This window comes from Acromyrmex echinatior, chromosome 17 (assembly GCF_024713525.1).
Source record: "Acromyrmex echinatior isolate Ae372 chromosome 17, ASM2471352v2, whole genome shotgun sequence".
NCBI classification, from domain to species: Eukaryota; Metazoa; Arthropoda; class Insecta; order Hymenoptera; family Formicidae; genus Acromyrmex; species Acromyrmex echinatior.
In genome coordinates, this window is record NC_141868.1 from 5,590,482 (window position 1) to 5,607,603 (window position 17,122).

Sequence of the window (17,122 nt, forward strand, 5' to 3'; positions counted from 1 at the left end):
CTGCATTCCTTTGGGTATATTCGTGACGCATACGCAGAATTATCATATAATTTCGCGGTCCATTTCACAGCTTGTCCTAAGGAGTTAGCAGTCTAGTATATATAGAAGTCTGTGGTTTAGGAGCAGGTGGTTTAGGAGCACCATTTTGGACTATTCTGTTTTCTGTTCCTGCTACTAGACTAAGCTACTAGATTAGTTCTAAAACTCTCTTTCTCGCTTTAAACAAATATCAATCTTTAAACGTATATCTATCTCACTGTAAGGACTGCGGAATAGAGAATGTCATTGAAACAACCAATTAGCACTATTCGGAATAACACAAGAACGCTGATTGGTTGCTTGTATGACGCAGTTCCCTATTCCGCGGTCGTTTTCCGCACTGTGATTTCACCCTAAGTTCCAAAAGTACACTAGTTCAGCCACAGAAAACTGACCTCTTATATCGTGATTTTGACCACACTTTTCAAAGCCTAGTTCGGCCTCCTATTCTCTATATTCCATGGTTTCGGAATTGTTTAAAGTGCGAACGATTAGAGACGATTCGGATCAATAGCTACTGGTCGTATTATTTCCATTCAACATGGGGATGGGAGGCAGGAGCCACTAACCAAGAAGAAGAAGGATCAATAGCTACGTAAGCTACATTATGCTACATCAGTTGCATTCAGCAAAACAACAAGTTTTGCAAACCGTCTTGTGATTGTCTACTGAGATAGGATTATTTTTCTAGATAAAAAATCTAATCCAATCAGCGCGAAGAAACATCCCACAGTTGCAAAATAAACGTTCTGCTGAAACCATTGTATTACGTTCCAATTACTGTAATCGCGGAATGTCAGTGATAATGACAGCCAAGCTTCAAGACGATATGAATAGTATACCTCTGGCAGATGATGATCCGCAAGGTGAGAGCATAGAGCATACAGTCTCTGATTTCGCTTGTCCTTTTGACATCGCTATTTCTCCCCCTCCCTCCCTCTCTCTCTCTCTCTCTCTCTCTCTCTCTCTCCCTCCCTCCCTCCCTCCCTCCCTCTCTCTCTCTCTCTCTCTCTCTCTCTCTCTCTCTCTCTCTATCTCTTTATGTTTCATTGACAGATGAAATTATAACTTAACTCATCTATAGCAGTCTAAATCATTTATTCCAATGTCTTTGTTCCGAATATTATTTAACAATGTTATTAATTTATGACTAAATTTGCTAACTTAATCTGCCTGCTTCTTATTTTTGTTTATTTACATATATTGTTTTTATTAATAATATGAGTATTAAATTAGCTGCATCTAAACTATAGCAATGTAACATCTATTCCATTTCTCGGAATTTAATATAGAAATCGAGATAATAGAAATGTAAAGACATAAAAATATGAGATATTGGAATTTTTGATTATTTATCTCACAAATTATTTTGCTTAAAATTTCTTAAATATTTTTTACATTTTATGCATTTGACAATTTGCTTGTACTTTGATAATAATGAGCTTCTTTTTTTTATCTCGATTGTTGGGGTTTAATATTTTACTCTAATATTATTTTTTGCATATGTTATTATAGTAATAATACCAGAAGAGGAAATCTTGGACAATGCCTCACATATGTCTGATCCGTTAGGCAGAGGACGCAGCATGGATTCTATACCATCAACATTTACTAATGGCAGCTGTAGTCCTAACAGTAAGTGATATTATTGATTCGTTCTTTCATTATAGTTTGTTTTTGTATTGTTCTTTCATTGTAATATGTTTTTGTATTGTTTGTCTTTTTCCAACTAAATATATAAAGGAATATTAACTTATTTTGTATTTATAAATTGAACAAAATAACATTAAATATGCAATATTTCAACTTCTATTATTAGATTATTATATATAGTTAAATAAAAATTTGCTTTTGTAAATGATTGTAATACTGTTAAATTGTGTGTGAAATATTTTATAAAATGATTTATATTTATTATAGGTTTAGATCCTGATATTAACCCAGACGAGCAAGAAGAGAAAGCTAGATTGATTGCACAGGTTCTCGAATTGCAAAATACTTTGGATGGTAGATATATATTTCACTAAAGATTAAGGTTACAGGAGAATATCCCTATTGACATTTTTGTAATGTGTAAATGTATATGTTCTATCTAGATCTGTCACAGAGAGTGGACAGTGTAAAAGAAGAGAATCTCAAGCTGAGAAGTGAAAATCAGGTTCTGAGCCAGTACATTGAGAATTTAATGTCGGCATCGAGCGTATTTCAGTCGACAAGTCCCAATACTAAAAAGAAGTAAACCATATTAATCAAATAATTAGACAATTTATGAAAATAAACTACAGTGATTTTGAAGTAATTGCGATTATTTTGAGTATTTTGAAAAGTTTCCGCATGCATAAATTTTATTTCGATTTACATTTATCAAAAGATAACGTCAAATTTTTTAAAATCTCAATATTTGATGCTTAATTTGCCTTCGTCAGCTTGTATACACTTTCTATGAAAAAAGGTTTTTTCTGACAATTTACCTTTTTTTTTAAATATGTAACACTACAATGTATTCTGTGACTGTGTGACTTGAACACGCTTATAATCATGATTGTATGCGCCAAAGAGATCTATTTTATACTTTTACAATTTTTATAAACGTATTTCGCTAATTTTTTAGATAATTGTTTGTTAAGTAAAGATTATAATTATTTTACTGCAATTTTTTGCTTAATTTTCTTTAAATTAAGATTAGGTTATTTTCTATTAAAGTTATTTTCTATTAAATTTATGCACATAACAGTACTAATAAATATTTGTTAACTTATATATATAATAACGTGATATTTAGTTCACTGTGTGTGTATTTGAAGTAGATATATATGAAGCCAAGTAGAAATATTTCTAAATAATTTAATTTTTTTTATATTTTTGTATACATTTAATGTACACTCTTAATTTTAATTAATAAATTTTTTTATACAATTATAATTACAATTACGAATTCATCTCTCTTTCATACATTTGCTTCTCACATTCGTATATAGTTTTCAAAGATATTTTATATTTGCAAAGCTGGGTATCAAAACGTTCGAAACCATACATATTTTTCATTGGGGTATTTGCTTCTTTAATAGAAAATTCTTGCTTGCAACATTTTGACATATTTATATATATGCATTATATATAGATATATAAGAGATAACGTAGAATATATAAAAGATATATATATATATATATATATATATATATATATATATATATATAAGAGATAATATATAAGAATGTACAATTTTTTTAAATACGCACTATAATTGATGTATTGACAAAAAGCTAATATTTATGCATATGATATAAGCAAAATAATCATAACTTCTGCTCTTTACGAAATGAGTTTCAAGTACATAATAATCATCGTACGTAAACAATCATCTTACTTAATGATTTGATGTATTGATTGATATGTAATAACAAATATGAATAAGAAATTTCAACTTGCAATAGTTTTAGTTTAAATAGCACAAAAAGAAGCACAATCCCAAATTTGAGTATCCTATTATGTTGAGTAACACAGTGTTATGTTATTAATAAATATTATATTCTATTGGAACATTACTGTTCGATGATTATCGATTCTTCTGAATGTTTCTCTTCTTTATCATACAACATTGTTGCAGCTCATAGAACATTCCTTCATCACTGTTCTAAATTTCTTTCACAGAAAGACAGAGGACAGCTAGAGAGGACAGAAAGTTTACATAACGAATGAATTATCGAAAATAAGAGGCATACTTTGTAAAGCGTGTTTGTATTGAAAAAGTTCCAGATTAATCAATTAATCCTCTTGGATAGCCGAAAATTGTATAGCCTTTTGTCCCCAAAATGTTTTCGACCCAAGCTTTACTCGTCCATTTTTCTTTATTCCTATCCACCATCCATATTGCACGTATTTACGTGATCTGAACGCGTCATGGGAACCAATGCTCCATTGTTCCCATTCGGTGTTTTCATTAGTCATATTTATCTAAAATCAAAATTAAATAAATTAAATTTACAATCAATCTCGACCATCTTTTTAAGATTATTATTAATGAACTTCCTGTTGAAAGAGAAAATTTATTGACTAAATTTATTAACGGTTAAACAAAATTTGTTTTTAAGCTTAAATGAAATTCACTTTTTAATAATTTTACAACTATAATATACGTGCATGCGTGCGTGTACTTTTAATTACGAATTTAAGCCAATTTTAAGACATATATTTAGAAGTATTTTATTAAATATTACTTACATAGAATTAAATTAGAGAAATTATTGTAAGAATTATAGAACGTTGCGAAAAGATCGCAAAAGAATTTCACGTAGAACTTCATGTGGAATTTTATAGAATGCTCTATATATATATATATATAATTTTACAGATGTGAGTATAGTACAATTAGTAACTATATTAGTAACTATTATGCTATACTGTTCTACATTTTTTTCATTGTAAGAGCTTCTTTCTCGTAATATAATGAAAATTTGCAGGGAGGATTTACTCGTATGTTTTTTCATTTTTATAGTTTCGTATTTTCTTTTGGCATCTTACCTCTCCGTACAATCGCCCTTTCTTGTTGAATGCCAAATATAGCCTTGTTTCGATGCTTTGTATTCTGATAACGCCAAAAGATACCGGTGATGCGTAAAGCAGATCTGCAAGGGTATATAAGCTTTTGTGTGTGTGATAAAAATCTTTCTTAATGGTGATCATATATGTAAATCGTTATTGTAAATACATATATAACATATACATATATTGCAAACGTTTTTTTATTTTACTTGACTCAGTATTTAACAATTAAGTGTGATGGAAATATACCATATGGCTCCTTGTTTCCGGATAATCCTTCCACTCGTCCCGATGATGTAATTGCTAGATGATATCCGGTGCGACAGTACAACTTAATTATCCGGCAATTATAGATAGGATTTTTTGCTGGTTGTCGTGGATCCCATATTACGTAAGGTGGGTACTTGCGTGATTTGCAGTTACGTTCAATGTTGCGTGGCGTTCTATAATTGCAATCAAATAGTCCATGGATTATCGACGTATATATCGTTACATATTATATGTAAAGTGAGCAGAAATAAACATGTGAATTTCTAACGAAAAGTTCGAATTTTTGTCAAAGCATATAAAGCCTCAAAAATATCATAACGAATTAATTTCACTAATATTAATACAGGACATTTAACGCATTTTGAAAAATATTCTTTTATACACGCGAATTATTATCTAAATTTTAATGAAAATATTAACAATAATTATGTCTCTCATCAATAATTAACTTAAAGTAAAAGTAATACTTAACTTAAAGTAAATGCTAAATTAATTTTGACAACATTTTATTTCTATTGTGAACGATAAATTAATATTTTGTTGTTTCAATATTATGCATTTTTTATACAAATACATATTTTAGTAGTATATATTTCTTGATATATTTCTCTGAGAACGTACTATATTTCTTAAGCCATTGGACGTTAAGGTTTCCTTTGTCATTATAAAGGTTGTTTGTACATTTATACACGCTGCAAAATTTATAGGCCAATTTTTCCAGGTCAGTAAGCCCCGTGAATAAAGCACACCATGCGATATTGTAGGCGTTCTCGCGTACTTTGTTAATTTTAAACCGATTCTCGGGGGAGAGGAAACGAAATGTCAATAGGCTTTGTTCGAGATAATAGTTCCGCGACAGTCACCATTAGACATACGTTATAATACATTAATTTTACATGGTTTCAATGATGTAGTCATGCGATATTTACAATAATATTATATGTAGATAAAATTAATTTCTATGTAAAAATATTGAAAAGTGTTTATACATTTTAGAAGAAATTATCAAATAATTTGTTTTCCAATAGTAATTTTTCTTTTTTTTTTTTAAATGAACTGTATCCTTTTCCTCTTTTTTTTCTTTATAGAAATTTCTTTACAGAAAAAAGATTTCACTTGTAAAAGGCACATGTTAATTTGATGCATGATTTTTCTTTATATATATATATATATATATATATATATATATATATATATTCACACACACATATAATACTTTGCTTTTGTTTAAAAAAATTTGTATTTATATTTATATTTTTTATATATATTATATCGCGAAATATCACGAAAGAGATACTTTTTATTCAACATATCTTCATCGTCAAGTTATTTTATTTCCGTCCTATAAGCATAAACTATGAATATATAATTGCTACATAAAGATGTAAAATGATATATATATTTAAATCTATTTATGTTAAATCTATTTGCTGGGGTGCAGCCTGCGATTATGTGTAATTTTTTTAAATAGTTTCAATGAACTATCGAAACGACTACAGAAAATAACAACTATGGATATTATAGATTAATGTCTACACTGAGAAAAATGCCTGATTCGGCTAATTGAAATTTTGATTGGAAATGGACGAATTAGAATTTGCTGCGGTTAAATTTTAAAATTCTAATTGTTATAATCGGAATTTTGATTAGTATTAATCAGAATTTTCTGATTCGTCCATTTTTATCCAAACATTTTTCTCAATGTATTATTTTCTTAATATTCAACTTACTAATTCTTTAAATATTATATTCAACTTAACTAATTAAAGCTCTTTCTTCGCGTAAAGTAAAATCTTTCTTTCACACAGGAAAGAATGTTACAAATTAGATAATTTTTTCCTGTTCTCACAAATTCAAACGAAATTTTATTTCTATCGCAAATGTGACATGCATATATAGCTGTCACATATGAAATTGTAGACGCCTCACGACGTGAGCTCGTTTGACACCGTTAATAAAACTACATGTGCACCTCCTGACCCTGTGGTGATATAGAGCAGAAAGTTAATCGAGTCAAGTGATCAATGAATATACGTTATAACATGTGCTGGAGAGAGGACGATTAGGTAGACAGACGCATTCGCTGTAGTTCTGCAGTGACAGAAGCAGACATTTTATATATATACATATATACCCTACCTTGTTCCAGAAATTAAATATATTAAATCATTTATTTACGTGAATTACACATTTCACCGCCACTAGAACGTTCATACATGAAATACAAACAAAATAGCCAATAATTTATTCTTTTTTTTTTTCACAAATTAGCCGAATTTTTCATTTTATTTTGAAAGATTATTTTTATAATAATATAATATCCCTTATGAAAAAATACACCCAACTAAGTGTTAGCGATCCGAAATGATATTTAAATTGAGTGTTAACTCCCACATAAACCTTCAACTTGAGGATTAACACTCAATTTGAATGTCCACCATGCAAGCAATTCTCAAGTAGAACACAGAAATCATGAGGAGAATGAATGAGGACATCATCATGACCTCATTCATCATTTATAAGTCAATTTTTAGGTATCAAATGACGTCATGATGACGTGTAATTTAATTATGACTTAATTATAACTCCGTGTTTTACCTGGGTTATAACATTATAACGCCTATATTTTTTAGTAAGGGACTATACTCTTAAATACAAACTGGAGGCCATTATAATCACGTGTTTCGCACTTAATTGACACATATATTCTTATGATTTAATTAAATATCCGGATGATTATACCCATTCCCGTCGAACGTAACGGTCGAAGTCGGGGCTCTTCTGGTTTCCCTCTTCTTTCGGCTATCGCGAGCGATATCTTTTTCATTCTTCACCACATCCGCCTCCTGGAGGAACAATTCCGTGTCGCAGCTATCGTCGCTGCAACTGTCGTCGATATCGCTGCACTCCTCGTCACACGTAGGCGCTTTTAGATTCTCATGAATCCAGCGCAAACTCATTTTTGCAATTTCCCTTCTGCTGCATAAATTCATAAATTTACCCATTTTCATATCGTAATATTAAATATGTGGCTATCTAATTTATCAATTTATTTCGCTAACGCGAAACCTGCATTTGTTGTCACAAAGAATTGCACTTTACGCTATATATATATGTGGATCTCTTAAAAGCATACATTTATGAGCTATTAAATCATATTTTTACCTATACTGCAAAAAACAATTCATAAAATTAAAATAATAACTTCTTAATGCTATAAAATTGCATCTTTTTGAATTTTAAAAGTGACGAGAGTAACAATATTATATTTGAAAAAGCAGTTTTTTAATTATTTGCGATATATATATTTTGTATATATTTGAAAACTATCATACATCAATTTATCAAGTTGCACTTGATATTTTAGTCTAGAAGTTGTCTAATAGAAGTCTAATTTTATTTGCAGTACCATATATGTTTTATTTTGCTGTTCAACTTTTTCGATTATTTTTATATTAAATATTTTTATATATTAAATATAAAAAAAAATATTTTTATATTAAATAACATTCTATGGTAAAATTTATATAAAATTTATATTTTACTTTATCTTAACTTTTTTTCGTAAGGCTTATAAATAGAATTTAAACATTACAATTATTATTTATATCTTCTAGCTGCCGGGAAAATATCAAGATAACTCTTCCTAAAACAGCATTATTATTCTCATATTTTATCGAGAAAAACAGTAAGATGAAATCTATTCACAAAATGTTCTATTCACAAAACACACGTGCAAAACACTTCATTTGGGAAAAAATATGTACTATAGTGTTCGATTTAACGGTAGTCTCGGTCTGCTACCAGCAGCCATGACTCGACTATCGAGAGTAAGTATGTAGATATAATTGCATATCGGGATTCATTTACGCACTTATCAATCTGATATTAAGCTAATTCAATAAAAACAGAAGCACGTCGCGCGAGTCAAACGCAATTAAATTTATAAGGCGATCATCCAGATCTAACTCAAGTTCTTCTTTGATGACCATATAATTGACAGCAGCATATATGTATACATTAATTATATACTTACAGCTGCCATATATTACATAGTATTTATGTTTATAAGAAGCACTAATGACAATATCTGAATTTGAATACATTACATTACATTATATTTTCACACACGAATACACACACACACGCACACGCACACACGCACACACACGCGCGCGCGCGCACACACGCACACACATACATACACGCACGCATGCACGCACGCACATGCACCGCACCAATTTTTTCGCGAAATAAGGAACGAAAAAAATAATGAAAATTAAGATCAAAGAATAATCGATGACTACTAAATTTTGTTCGTATAATAAAAGAAATAAAAAATATATTTTTCTTTGATGACATGACACTTATTTAAGAGGAGGACACTCGATGAGGAGTAAAGCTCATTATTTCCACATCAGACAGGAGGATCCATCAAGCTTCAGTTTGATCGTGCAAAGCGCCCACCTACCTGGGTGCTCTACGTTTATCACGCAACTGAGCTCGGTTCTTCCGCGGCTCGTCGAATAATAGCAGACATGACGCCGACCTACTAACATCAGTCACTGGCGTCAGCGATCTATGCATGGATTCCTGGTGAAGCGAATTAAAAACAGAACACGCGCCTTCGAGTTTTTTCACATGCATGATCTTTTTTAAGATCTTCTTTATGGAATCATTATTAGGGGTTCTTGAAGAGGTCCGCTATTTTGATAATATTTCTTCTCGAGATCTTTTAAATAGCACTGAACTCCACATTAGCGCAATCTAACCTTGAATGGAATTATTGTTAAATCAGTCTATATTTTCTGATAATTTGTTATTAGGGGTACAAATAAGTTCGTGCGGTTTTGAAAGAGATGGCGTAACTACTGTTTCATTCCACCGTTCCGTATTTCTAAGTATGCGTTGGATAGCTGTCATTAGTAGGTATTAAGTTCAGTATGTGTCATTTGTTCGAATTATAAACAACAATATTTTTATTTCGTCAAATATGTCGAACTTTGTACCAAATAAAGTGTTTTTGCGGGGAGTTTTACTGCATTACTTCAATATGAAGAAAAGTGCTGCCGAAAGTCATCGTATTTTAGTGGAAGTTTATGGTGACCATGCTCTATCTGAGCGAACGTGTCAGAAGTGGTTTGCACGGTTTAAGAGTGGTGACTTTGACTTAGAAGACCAAGAGCGTGCCGGATGTCCAAGAAAGTTTGAAGACGCAGAATTAGAGGCATTACTCGATGAAGATCCATGTCAAACGCAAGAAGAGCTTGCATTATCATTGGAAGTGACTCTGATTACATTGTAACCGGTTTTTCACAATAAAGCCCCAAATTTCGAGAAAAAACCGCACGAACTTATTTGTACCCCTAATATTTTTGCTATTTAGAAATTTTTCTCTTTAATAATAAACAAATTTATAAAATAAAAATAGACAGTAAGTATATTGGCTTATTAATTTATTAAAAGATTTTAAATGTATAATTTTTTTATATTTTTTTTTCTCCTTCTCTCTCATATACATATTATGTATTATATGTATATATATGTATATATTGTATATCATGCGCATACATATATGTGTTATATACACAAGGTGTCCTATTTTATTTTAAACACTGTCAATTTTCTCCGAAATTATTGATATACTAAAAAATATTTTAGATGACAGTGAAACGGTTTTGAGAGAGACGTATTTTGATTACATTATTTTTTGTTTCTAGGTGGAGGTGCCAAGAAGATATAAAAATCACTTCTTTTTTTTAATGAAATCATATAATTTTTTCGTATAATATGATTTCTCTAATTATTCTAAATATAAAAGTACTAAACGATAGATTTAAAAAAAATTAATTGTTTCCAAGATATAATACATATTTTATATTATTATTATAATACTTTAATCTAGCAAATTTTAACATTAAAATATCTAATAAACTATTAATTCTTCAAAGTCTCTACTTTTTTCTGTCTGTAACAGTAACGTTATAATGTCGTTTATTATTTTATCGTGACTTTAATTTCTTATAACCTTTATAATAACTTGATCTATTCAATAGATCGCATTTATTTTTAATTGACTAAAAATATTTCATGATTGAAATTTTTCGAATAATATCGAAAAATGTTTTGTATACTGTGTCATATATCAAACTCCGGTAATCACTATTATTATTAGTATTGAAAATCTATAATTTATATTCCTCATGTGCATACCATGGATTTTCAGTACTGGAAGTGAATCTTGAAACACTTCTTTTAATAACGACATTAATGTTTAAAAAGAATTGATTTAATCTATTGGGTTGGCAAGAAAGTAATTGCGTTTTTTTAAAAGGCACCTATCAGTAAAAACCGTAATTACTTTCTTACCAACCAATATAAATATATACCTTGATAAAGTTTCAGTTTTAAGAATCTCTTTTTTAAATTGCAACAATTTTTAACGGAGTTATGAGCAATTAAAGTCAAAATGATCCTTTTATTTAATCCGCGATAACTCAGTCACCAAAAATCGTAGGAATATTTTTAAAAAAATGATTTTGTAGAGAAAGTATCAAGCTTTCACTATAAGTAGTCGAAAATTTTCTCAAATTTGTTTTGGGCACGTTACAAATCCACAAAGTGAGAAGAAAATTTTCCGTCTTTTTCAGCTCGTTTTTGATATGTAAAAATTACTCATATAAACTTATATAAACTTAAAAAATGTAGTAAGTTTTTAAAAGTAAAGATTTCAAGCTTTAAAATTCTTTTCTTAAATTTAAATTTCATTCATTATTGACGAAAATATTGTATATACAACTTTGAGCTAAAAAAACGCAATTATTTCCTTGCCAACCCAATATATTCATATAAATGAGTACTAAAATATAAAAATATTAAATATTAATAAAGAATTAGAAAAATTATTAAATAAGTTTACAATATAAAATTAATATAAAGGAAAAATTTACTCCATATATATTGTATTAATATATATGGAGGTATACAAATTAGTTTCGATAGTTTTAAGTTTTATATTTATAATAATATTTGTCATTTAATATTTATTAATAAAACATTTATATATTAATTATCGAGTATATTAATACATTAATTATCAAGTAATGTATTAATACTTATATAAATGTTGTGCTAATAAATATTAAATGACAAATATTAAATATAAAACTTAAAACAGTTTAAATTAATTTATATGTATATATATATATATATGGAGCAAGTTTTTCTTTATATTAATTTTATATTAACTTTGTATTATAAACTTATCTAATAATTTTTCTAATTCTTTATTAATATTTAATATTTTTAATTATAATTATAATTTTAAAAAATCTAATAACTTTATTTTAATATTACTCGTACAACAGTAACGAAAGTTTAACAAATCATTACTTTTTTCAAATAATGATAATGATAACGATAATGATTACTTTTTAAAATTGAGTAACAATAACTAACGATAACATAAATTAATGACTTAATTTTTACAAAAAGTAACTGTAACGCTAACGCATTACTTTTTTAAGGTACATTCGTAATTCTGCTTTTGTATTATATATACAGAATAATTGTACGGCGTGTGTATAGATGTAATATTTATTTATTCGAAATTGTATAATATTGTATATAAAATATATTAATGTGTGAATCTTTGATTATTAAAGCAGTACTGGAATTTAAATATAAAGAAAAGGTCCCTATTATGAGACACCGAGTTCATTTCGGTGTTAAATGCTAAAAGTTTATGGGCAGAATTTTAAAAAATAATAGGTCATTTTGAAGGGAATTTAATAAGCTTTAAGAAAATATTACATAAAATTTAATTTAAAATTCATTTTTTTTTAACTAAAGGACAAATGTAAAAAGTAAAAATCGCAAACTCAAAAAATTGTGCTCCTAATATGAAATGCCCTGAGAAATCAATAATAAAACGCAAAGAATATTAGTATTGCAACTAAAAAACTTTATTTAATGTTCTTAAAATACAACAAACAGCCAGGGTGTGCGAAAAATGAGTATGCGATACATTATATTCAGAACTCATCTTCAGGTAGTTGAAATCAAACAGAAATAGGCACTTCATTCCGGTTGTTCCTTTTTATTATTGTATAATAACATTTATACTTTAGCAACGATTTTCACTATGACATGGAAGCATGGGTTATTTCATATTAGAAATACCCTGAGTATCTCATATTACGATTTCCACGCCTTACGGTTTTGCGATCATCAAATCTAACTTCTATAATGAAACAATTCAACATATCCCGTATTTTTCTATTAGTACGACCTTACTCTGTCACTACATGAAGAATTTATTGCCAAATATTTATTTATTAAATAATAAAAAATGTTTAAAGACTCATCTCAATGAAACTTGAAGATATCCAAATCCTAAAATCTTTTTTTACGATGACTACAGACATGATCTAATAATGAATTTTCTACTATAAACAGTTTTCAATCCAAGAGCAATACATTCATGGTGGAACCAATATGTAGATAGCGTCAATTAGTTTAGCAAAAACGCCGCTATCTCATTAGGCGCTGATTTCATGAGAGGCTTTCCTCTATGTATATATACAACATAAATTAGAGTAATTGAACCAATTTTTTACCCTATGAGAAAATTATTGGATGCGTAAATAACAATAGAGAAAAACTTGATGATTCCCATCACATCCCATCCTTTTTCATGTACCAACGTTGGGTAATATTTATGTTTTTGTGGTTCTTTTCCTGTTATGAAGATTAAACAAAGACAAATAATCAACTTTGATTATTCATTCTTGTCTAACCCATAATAATAGTATAGAAAAAAACTACAAAAAACGTGAACATTATCCTATGAGGTTTGGTACATGAAAAAGGCTGGGATGTCCATTCTCAGATTTCTCTCTGATAACATGCGAATTACTGGTCTGACTACGAAAACAGACACGTTTGACATTAAATTATGAAAATAGTAACAAGATTTTATTTTTATTATTCGAGATATTAAAAATGCATCTTTTTCTCAGTACGCCCAAACCAACAATTCGCATGATGTACCTATCAAGCATGTGATTTGTATTGCTAATAATTATAGATGTGAGATCGATAATTTTCTTATATGGCAAAAAATTAGTTCAACCAGAGAGAAATCTGAGAGAAGATATGAGGGCCTTTTTTCTGTAATAAGGGAACTTTTATTTGGTCGTAACCGTACACGCGCGCGCGCACGCATACATAGGATTAATCAGAATAGTTGAACCAGAGAGAAATCTGAGAGAGGGTATGAAGTCCTTTTTCTTCAACTACATAACAATATCCATTTTTTGTTGTGCTCCTGATGGAAATAAATCGAAAAAATTGTTAAAATCTCTATTAATTTGATAAATTTTAGTTATTTAAGCGATTTCAGCAATTTATTTCCATCAGGAGCATCGCAAAAAATGAATATTGTTGCGTAGTTTAGATCCATTTCTTCAGAAGTAATGCGCGAGGCCATTTTGTGGTTAGGAAGCGTTTATATTGACCGTAACCATATGCTGTATGCCGTAATCTGTCAATATAAACGATTCCTAATCGCAAAATGGCCTCGCGCATTACTGCCTTCTGAAGAAGTGGATGTAAACTACGCAACAATATCCATTTTTGCAATGCTCTTGATAGAAATAAATTACTGAAATCGCTTAAATAACTAAAATCTATCAAATTAATAGAGATTTTAACAATTTCAATGATTTATTTCCATCAGAAGCACAACAAAAAATGAATATTGTTATGTAGTTGAAGAAAAAACTCTTCATATCCTCTCTCAGGTTTCTCTCTGATTCAACTACTCTGATTAATCATGTGTGTGCGCGCGCGCGTGTGTGTGTGTGTGTGTGTGTGTGTGTATGTTTATAAGCTTTTTTTAGAAATAATATATTGTAATAATACACACACAATATGCATCTATTTATCAGTATTCGTAAATGATTGTGTTTATACACTGCATAGATATTATACATAAAATATATTACTTATAAACAAATGCACAGTTTCATGATTCCCAATATTTTATATCCTGCCCCCCCTCCCCCTTTATGAAAAAATAAACTCCCCCCTCAATTTTGGGCATTAAACACTCAAAAGAAACGCTCAAATTTGAGTATTAACACTTTAAAAAAACATTTAAATTTGAGTGTTCAACTGAAGGTACATCCAATTAAAGGTTAACGCCCAAAAGAAACCATCAAAATAAATGGCTTTATTATATAAAATTAATTAAATCTGTTTTATTTCTAAAATAATATTATCAATTTGTAACATTTTCCGAAACACACGATAAAATTATGATTAAAAAAACGCTCTCTCTCTCTCTCTCTCTCTCTCTCTCATTTGGGAATTAATTTCCTTATTTTTCTAAGCGGTTACCTAACCAATATCGTACTTCATTCAACGGTGTTTTACTATGGGAACTGCTGCTTCGATGATCCAAAAACGTTAGTATATAACTGAATGTTAGTATATAACTGTGATATATCTCAGGACTTCAATATCTTTAAGACTGCGTGAAACATCTTTTTGACAAACTTTATCTAGGCTGCGTTTGGAAATATCATCTGGATACTCCTGTGTTTTATATTATCCTAAATAAAGTTTGTCAAAAAGATGCTTCAGCGTATAGTATTAAAATATATTTCTTTCATAAATAAATCTGACGGCGCATCTATATTCAACATTTCAGCGTTAATTCTCAAACATAAAGATTAACATTCAAGTGACACTTACATTCAATTTTTAAAATGATACTCAAAGGTTATTAAGCTGTTTAAGATTTACACTCATCTATTGAGTGTTATGAGTAAACCGTGATTGAGTGTTACCATCAAATTCGATGTATAGTATGGTGTATACACCAAACTATTCACCGAATTTAATGGTTACACCCAATTGACATTCAACATTGATGCTTAACTGACATTTAATATTGAGTGTTTACACCAAGGCATCACCGAATATTCATGGGCTGCATTCCGTTTCACGCATGATGCGCATGCTACATTATTTATCCTTGTTATTCATCGAATATTAAACAAGGATAAATGATGCATCAGATCACCCAACATTGATACTTAATGCTTAATTAACACTCAATATTCTAGTGTCTATATCAAGGCAACACCGAATATTTATGGTCACTCTCAACTGACAACATTAATGCTCAGCGCTTAAGTGACATCCAATGTTGACAATACTCAACTTTGATGGTAAACACCTAAATTTGAGTGTTAACACAATAAATTGAGAGTTTTTTTTTCGTAAGGGCTATAATGCTCCTAGGTCAATTTCTCATTGGGACTCTTATGGAAATGTACGGCAGAGACAACCATTTATATCACAAAAAGAATAAGAATAAGAACTTATTTATGTGCGTGTTCAACGATATAAATAGAGAAAAATGTGAGAGCCAAAATTCATATTTTATTTAACTTTTAATTAAAAAAAATTGTACATACACAGATAAGGCCTATTTTCACGGCTTTCTAAGGCCCGATTGCACCAACATTATACTTTGACTTTAAACATCGACGAGATACTATTAAAGACGATCGACACTTATGGAAGTTAGCGTGAATAATTATTTAAAATAATTTAAATAATTAAGGCTGGATTGTTCCACCTTTCGGTAAACTTCAGCTCACTGTCTTACTCTCTTACTCTTTTATAATCATATTCTTTTACTCTTTTGTTTATCCAATAGATAAATTATATGCTCGAGCAATCGTTGCTGAAGTATGAATGTTATTATTATATACTTGTACAGTAATAAAAACAATAATCGGAATGAACATTGTATGCAGCGTGCTTCTGCTTGGTTCCAACTACCTAAAGATAAGCTCTGGATACAATGCATCGTATGATCATAGATCTGTTTTCTGTGGCTGAATTAGTGTACACTTTTGGAACTTAAAGTGAAATAGGTATATATTTGATATTTGTTGAAAGAGAGAAAGAGAGTTCTAATGCAGTCTAGTGCAGGAACAGAAAACAGATCACATATACAACGAATTCGGTATCTCATAATAGGGGCCTTTTCTCTACTCGTTTTTGAAGATTTTTTTACATTCCTTACAGTTGATAATGTGAAAATATTTCATATTAAAACTTTACATATATTGCATTTTTAAGATATACAGGGAAGTCCCCTATTATGACACAGGCGTCTAATATGAGATAGCGGCGTTTTCGCTAAACTAATAAACACTATCTATTGGTTCCACCATGAATTTATTATTCTTA

The 17,122-nt window shown here is 29.5% G+C and overlaps 2 protein-coding genes across 5 annotated transcripts; one reads left to right on the forward strand and one right to left on the reverse strand.

The window, feature by feature from the left end:
* Positions 1-383: 383 nt before the first annotated feature.
* On the forward strand, positions 384-4,768 carry LOC105154971 (short coiled-coil protein B). Of its 2 annotated transcripts, XM_011070794.2 has the most exons (6): positions 384-634; positions 731-905; positions 1,555-1,674; positions 1,960-2,046; positions 2,136-2,274; positions 3,692-4,768. In XM_011070794.2, exons 2-6 carry the CDS (start codon positions 833-835, stop codon positions 3,708-3,710), a joined length of 438 nt encoding a protein of 145 aa, XP_011069096.1. In that variant the 5' UTR covers positions 384-634; positions 731-832; the 3' UTR covers positions 3,711-4,768. The 2 variants fall into 2 exon arrangements, with proteins under 2 accessions (XP_011069096.1, XP_087271053.1); XM_087414927.1 differs by lacking the exon at positions 3,692-4,768 and having other exon boundaries at positions 386-634; positions 2,136-2,961.
* LOC105154970 (fibroblast growth factor 1) lies at positions 2,665-9,641 on the reverse strand. 3 transcript variants are annotated; one of them, XM_011070790.2, is made up of 5 exons: positions 9,324-9,641; positions 7,595-7,828; positions 4,832-5,025; positions 4,562-4,665; positions 2,665-3,994 (listed from the first exon to the last, which is right to left on the reverse strand). In XM_011070790.2, exons 1-5 carry the CDS (start codon positions 9,497-9,499, stop codon positions 3,806-3,808), a joined length of 897 nt encoding a protein of 298 aa, XP_011069092.1. In that variant the 5' UTR covers positions 9,500-9,641; the 3' UTR covers positions 2,665-3,805. The 3 variants fall into 3 exon arrangements, with proteins under 3 accessions (XP_011069092.1, XP_011069091.1, XP_011069093.1); XM_011070789.2 differs by having other exon boundaries at positions 7,595-7,831; XM_011070791.2 differs by having other exon boundaries at positions 7,595-7,831; positions 8,448-9,445.
* Positions 9,642-17,122: the final 7,481 nt, after the last annotated feature.

What these genes read in the sequence shown, in the direction of transcription:
- LOC105154971 (XM_011070794.2), top strand. Translation starts at nt 833, where the DNA reads ATGTCAGTGATAATGACAGCCAAGCTTCAAGACGATATGAATAGTATA. An exon ending in TGGCAGCTGTAGTCCTAACA is followed by an intron (nt 1,675 to 1,959) that starts GTAAGTGATATT and finishes TATTTATTATAG; the next exon opens with GTTTAGATCCTGATATTAAC. An exon ending in ATTGCAAAATACTTTGGATG is followed by an intron (nt 2,047 to 2,135) that starts GTAGATATATAT and finishes TGTTCTATCTAG; the next exon opens with ATCTGTCACAGAGAGTGGAC.
- LOC105154970 (XM_011070789.2), bottom strand. Translation starts at nt 9,499, where the DNA reads ATGCATGTGAAAAAACTCGAAGGCGCGTGTTCTGTTTTTAATTCGCTT. An exon ending in CGGAAACAAGGAGCCATATG is followed by an intron (nt 4,666 to 4,831) that starts GTATATTTCCAT and finishes ATACCCTTGCAG; the next exon opens with ATCTGCTTTACGCATCACCG. An exon ending in AAGGGCGATTGTACGGAGAG is followed by an intron (nt 3,995 to 4,561) that starts GTAAGATGCCAA and finishes TTTTGATTTTAG; the next exon opens with ATAAATATGACTAATGAAAA.